Raw genomic sequence first — 4,197 nt, 5'->3', positions numbered from 1 at the left:
CCTAGGGGAAACACTGCATAATGAGTATTATGTTGTCTTACTTGGACAGATGATTTAGTAGTAAATCTGTTTTTTTGTGTCTTGCTGCTTTTTCTCCTTATTTTTAATTCCTCAAACAAACTATTTTGACACTTTATATTTTGGGGCCTCTAATTGAGACCTGCCTTCATATGTCAAAACATACGGCAACAGAATAGAAGAAGAAGAATGTATACTTTATTGATCCCGCGAGGGGAAATTCGTTTTTCACACTCTGTCTAGTAAACATGCTACACAAACATAGGCTGAAATACACACACATGCACAAATAGGATCCTATGGACATGCACTAATGGAGAGGTCTCAGAGTGAGGGGGCTGCCCACGGCGGGCTGGACTTGGTCCGTGCCGGGACTTGAACCGGCGCCCCTCCGATTCCCAACCCAAGTCCCTACAGACTGAGCTACTGCCGCCCACAATATTTAGGCTAGTCAAAGAGACTGGGCCTTAAATGGGGAGGGGCTTTAAAAAAAAAAGAAGTATGGTAGAGAAATAAATAGATAGCAGTGTTTCCTCTTTTTTAACAATTAGGGGTGGTGGCCTGGTCCCCGGCGGGGGATTGAATGAATGTGAGTTTTGTGTGATTAGAGCTGTCGTTGTTGAATTGTCCTCTTTTCTTTATGCAGCCACCGTCAGGCCCAAGGATGCCGTCACTCACAACCAGCTGACAGCGTTTGGGGAGTATGTGTCCGAAATGATGCCCAAATACATCCAGCAGGTTCAGGTCAGTTCATCTGCTTCTTTATGAACATTATATACTAGAGTGCTTTTCACATAATATGCAGCCCTGCAAATTTCAATGTGTTGCAATATTTGTCTTTATACTCATGTTACGTGTAGTTTAGCAGAATCACAACATCAACAAAAGAGCAGAGAAGAACATACTGGAGAACAGGAAACTTAATGCAGCTGTTCAATTACGTGCGCAGAGATCGCACCGGTCATGTGCATACAGTCTGTGATTGTGCACGGATTGCAGGGAATAAACGTCACACCCTCCCACTCTCTCTTCGGATTTTTTTTATGCCGTTTATTTTTTAGAGAAAGAACAGTGGCTAGGGTCATATATATCGTGGGAAAGGAGCCACACGGCCGCCAGCTTTGAGGGCTATAGCCTCAGTACATGGGGCGCGCAACCAACCACTAGGCTACAGGCGCCCCTAAGAACTCAGAGATTTTATCATGCTGTGTTCTAACATCAGTTCACTCAAACTTCATGCAGAACAAATTGAGACCACTTGAGCTAAATGCATTTACTCATTTGGATGTGTAGGTGACCTGTTATAATGAGCTGGAGGTGATGATCCATCCTGATGGCGTTGTCCCTGTGCTGACCTTCCTGAGGGACCACACCAACGCCCAGTTCAGGAACATGATCGACCTGACGGCTGTCGACATCCCCTCACGGCAGAACCGCTTTGAGGTAGCTGTCAAACCACGGACACACAGACAGAGACTGATTCGGCTTTTATTCTTTCTACACTTTTTTTTACTTTTCTTCTAACAATATTTCTGTGCCTGTTCTGGTTCTCTTAAGATACATTTAAGTTGTCTGAATGTTGTTGATAATGTGTCTTTGTTGCTTCACAGATTGTGTACAACCTGCTGTCGCTGCGCTACAACTCCCGTATCCGTGTTAAGACGTACACAGATGAGTTAACCCCTGTGGACTCTGCTGTGCCGGTCCACATGGCTGCAAACTGGTACGAGAGGGAGCTGAGTCAGAACCTGCAGGCCCAGTCTGAAGAGTCAGCATTTATTTATTTGAATCCCACGTCAGTCTTTCTCAGTGGGGACTAAAAAAAGGGGGGGAAAAAACCTGGGTTCAAATGACTGACAACTAGAAGAAGTTTTGGATTTGTTTCAGTAGATTGTTTCATCCTGCAGCCATGAAACAGTCTGTGATGGCTGCAAAATAATGTTCAGGGGAAATGAGACAACTTCAACTCAGTCAAGTTTGTATGTATTGCACGTTTAAGACAGCGTCTGCTGGCGCACTCACACTAGGCCCAGTTGTCCCGTACCGTGCTAAAGCCAATCGCTTCGTCCAAGCATGCCAGGGGAAGTGTATCGTGCACTAGTCAAATGAACTGGACTTTAGGGGTGAAGCATGTGAGTGCGCCCTAAGAGGCAGAACCAGACTCATGATGGACAGCCGTCTGCTGAGATTGTGTTGGGATAGAGGGAGATGCAGGAAGAAGAGAAGGATAGAGACAAACAACAAAGAATACGATCTATTTATAGCTACAATGTCAGTTGATCAGTGCACCTTTTAAATTTGTTATAAAAAAACTGAATTCCTCTTTAGCGAGTCAAATAGATTAGCTGGAGTAATTGTGTGATTTTGGCGTTTCTGTGTGTTTTGCCAGGTGTGGGACATGTTCGGTGTGTTCTTCGCCAACCACCCAGACCTGAGGCGTATTCTGACCGACTACGGCTTCGAGGGTCATCCCTTCAGGAAGGACTTTCCTCTCTCGGGATACGTGGAGGTGAGTGCTGACAACAACACGTCCTGCTGCAACAGTGCAGCTTGGTCTGTTTTAATCTGCCTCATCGGTGAATTAATCATTTTGTTTCCTTCCAAAAATAAATGCAGTAGTATTGGCATGGTGTCAGTGAGACTGGCAGGATGGAAGCTGTGCCCAGACGTTTAGTCTCAACCTCTGCTGGAGCCTGTGTTTGTGTTTTTTTATTCAATTATTTATAGAGCTCATGGTAATGAAGTCAGGGCTCCCACCGGCCCTGAACACATCCTCTATAGTTCCTGCCAAGAAAGGATAATTTATCCTCAAAGTACTTTCAGTAGTACTTTAAGTGCATCTATTTCCTTGAAGGAATAAATAATTAAATTAGCCTCTTAGATCTGGTTTTAAAAATGTATCATCTGGTCAGGATCTCATAAAAGAAAAAGCTCCTTGTGGATTATTTCTTGTTACATTTTTGAGTTTTTTTTTAGTCTTTGGGATGCATCAATGATAACCTCAAAAACCCTCAAACTGCTTTGAAGAGATGTAAACATGCATTCATATTGACAACTGACGCGTGTCTCCCTCCTCAGGTGCGCTATGATGACAAGGTGAAGCGCGTGGTGGCTGAGCCCGTGGAGCTGTCGCAGGAGTTCAGGAAGTTTGACCTGAACACGCCCTGGGAGGTTTTCCCGGCGCACAGGGAGCCCAAAGACGCCCCGCCCAAACTGGAGGCTGGAGAGGCTCCTGAGAAGAAATGACGTCCCTCATGATTCATCCCCACGTTCTGTCTGTCCGAGTCATTTTGGGATCCCCCGCCCCCCAACTGAACAAAGCCACCTGAATATTTATGTAAATAAAACTAAGAATAAAACAATCCTGAAAAGAGATTTTTTTGTGGTGCTGTAAGTTATCTGGTCAACTGTGTGTGTACACCTGAACTTTACCCCTCTAAATGTGACTCCACATTTCATCCCTTACCCTTACAACCTTCTAAAATCAGCTGCTGATATTTCAGCATCCTCTTTTCTGGTTTCAGCATTTCAGTGTGTCTCCTTGCTGCCTGGATTTCCTCCTGATTAGGCCCAGTCGTCATGGTTTATTTTGCCTTTGTCAGATAGGAAAGATGAAGAGAGACAGGAAAAGTTGGGAGGAGAGAGTGGTGGGCGACATGCAGCAAAAGGCTGACAACCGTCGCTGTGAAGAGGACTACAGCCTCCATACGTGGGTGTGCGACTATCGGCTCCCCGTCATCGTTTATTTTGACAAAGATTTTCTAAACTTCAGGCTAAGAAAGCTTAAAGAAAAATAGACCTAATAAAAAGAGGACAAGGGGGTGTTCAGAATTTTTGGCCATTTATTTGATCAACTGAATCATTCGATCGTTTGCTAAATTGACTGAATTATGAATCATCATTTCAATAATTACTAAGAGTCTTTAAGACCTATAAAAACTTTCTCTGTAAAGCGTACATTTGTGACACATGCTGGATAATGTCACTGAAACAGCTGAAGAGAGCACACTTGCTGTTCCCAACCCACTTTTGCCATCACTATGGACACACAAGCAGGTGTACCTATGTAATATACTGTAGGTTAATTAATCAATCCTATAGGGGTGAACTGTTGCCTGTATTATTTATTTATTTATTTATATCTTATAGTCACTGTTGAATATTTATAAACTAAACACA

General features: G+C 43.8%; 1 protein-coding gene across 1 annotated transcript; it reads left to right on the top strand.

Moving 5' to 3' along the window:
* The first annotated feature begins 629 nt into the window (after positions 1-629).
* Positions 630-3,393, top strand: LOC132961646 (NADH dehydrogenase [ubiquinone] iron-sulfur protein 3, mitochondrial-like). Its single transcript, XM_061033380.1, has 3 exons — positions 630-762; positions 1,312-1,461; positions 1,629-3,393. The coding sequence occupies exons 1-3, from the start codon at positions 733-735 to the stop codon at positions 1,836-1,838; spliced, it is 390 nt and encodes a 129-aa protein (XP_060889363.1). The 5' UTR covers positions 630-732; the 3' UTR covers positions 1,839-3,393.
* Positions 3,394-4,197: the final 804 nt, after the last annotated feature.

Source organism: Labrus mixtus, unplaced genomic scaffold, assembly GCF_963584025.1.
Source record: "Labrus mixtus unplaced genomic scaffold, fLabMix1.1 SCAFFOLD_44, whole genome shotgun sequence".
Taxonomy (NCBI): Eukaryota; Metazoa; Chordata; class Actinopteri; order Labriformes; family Labridae; genus Labrus; species Labrus mixtus.
Note: the sequence above shows the minus strand (reverse complement) of the source record. Positions and strands in the feature narration are given on the sequence as shown.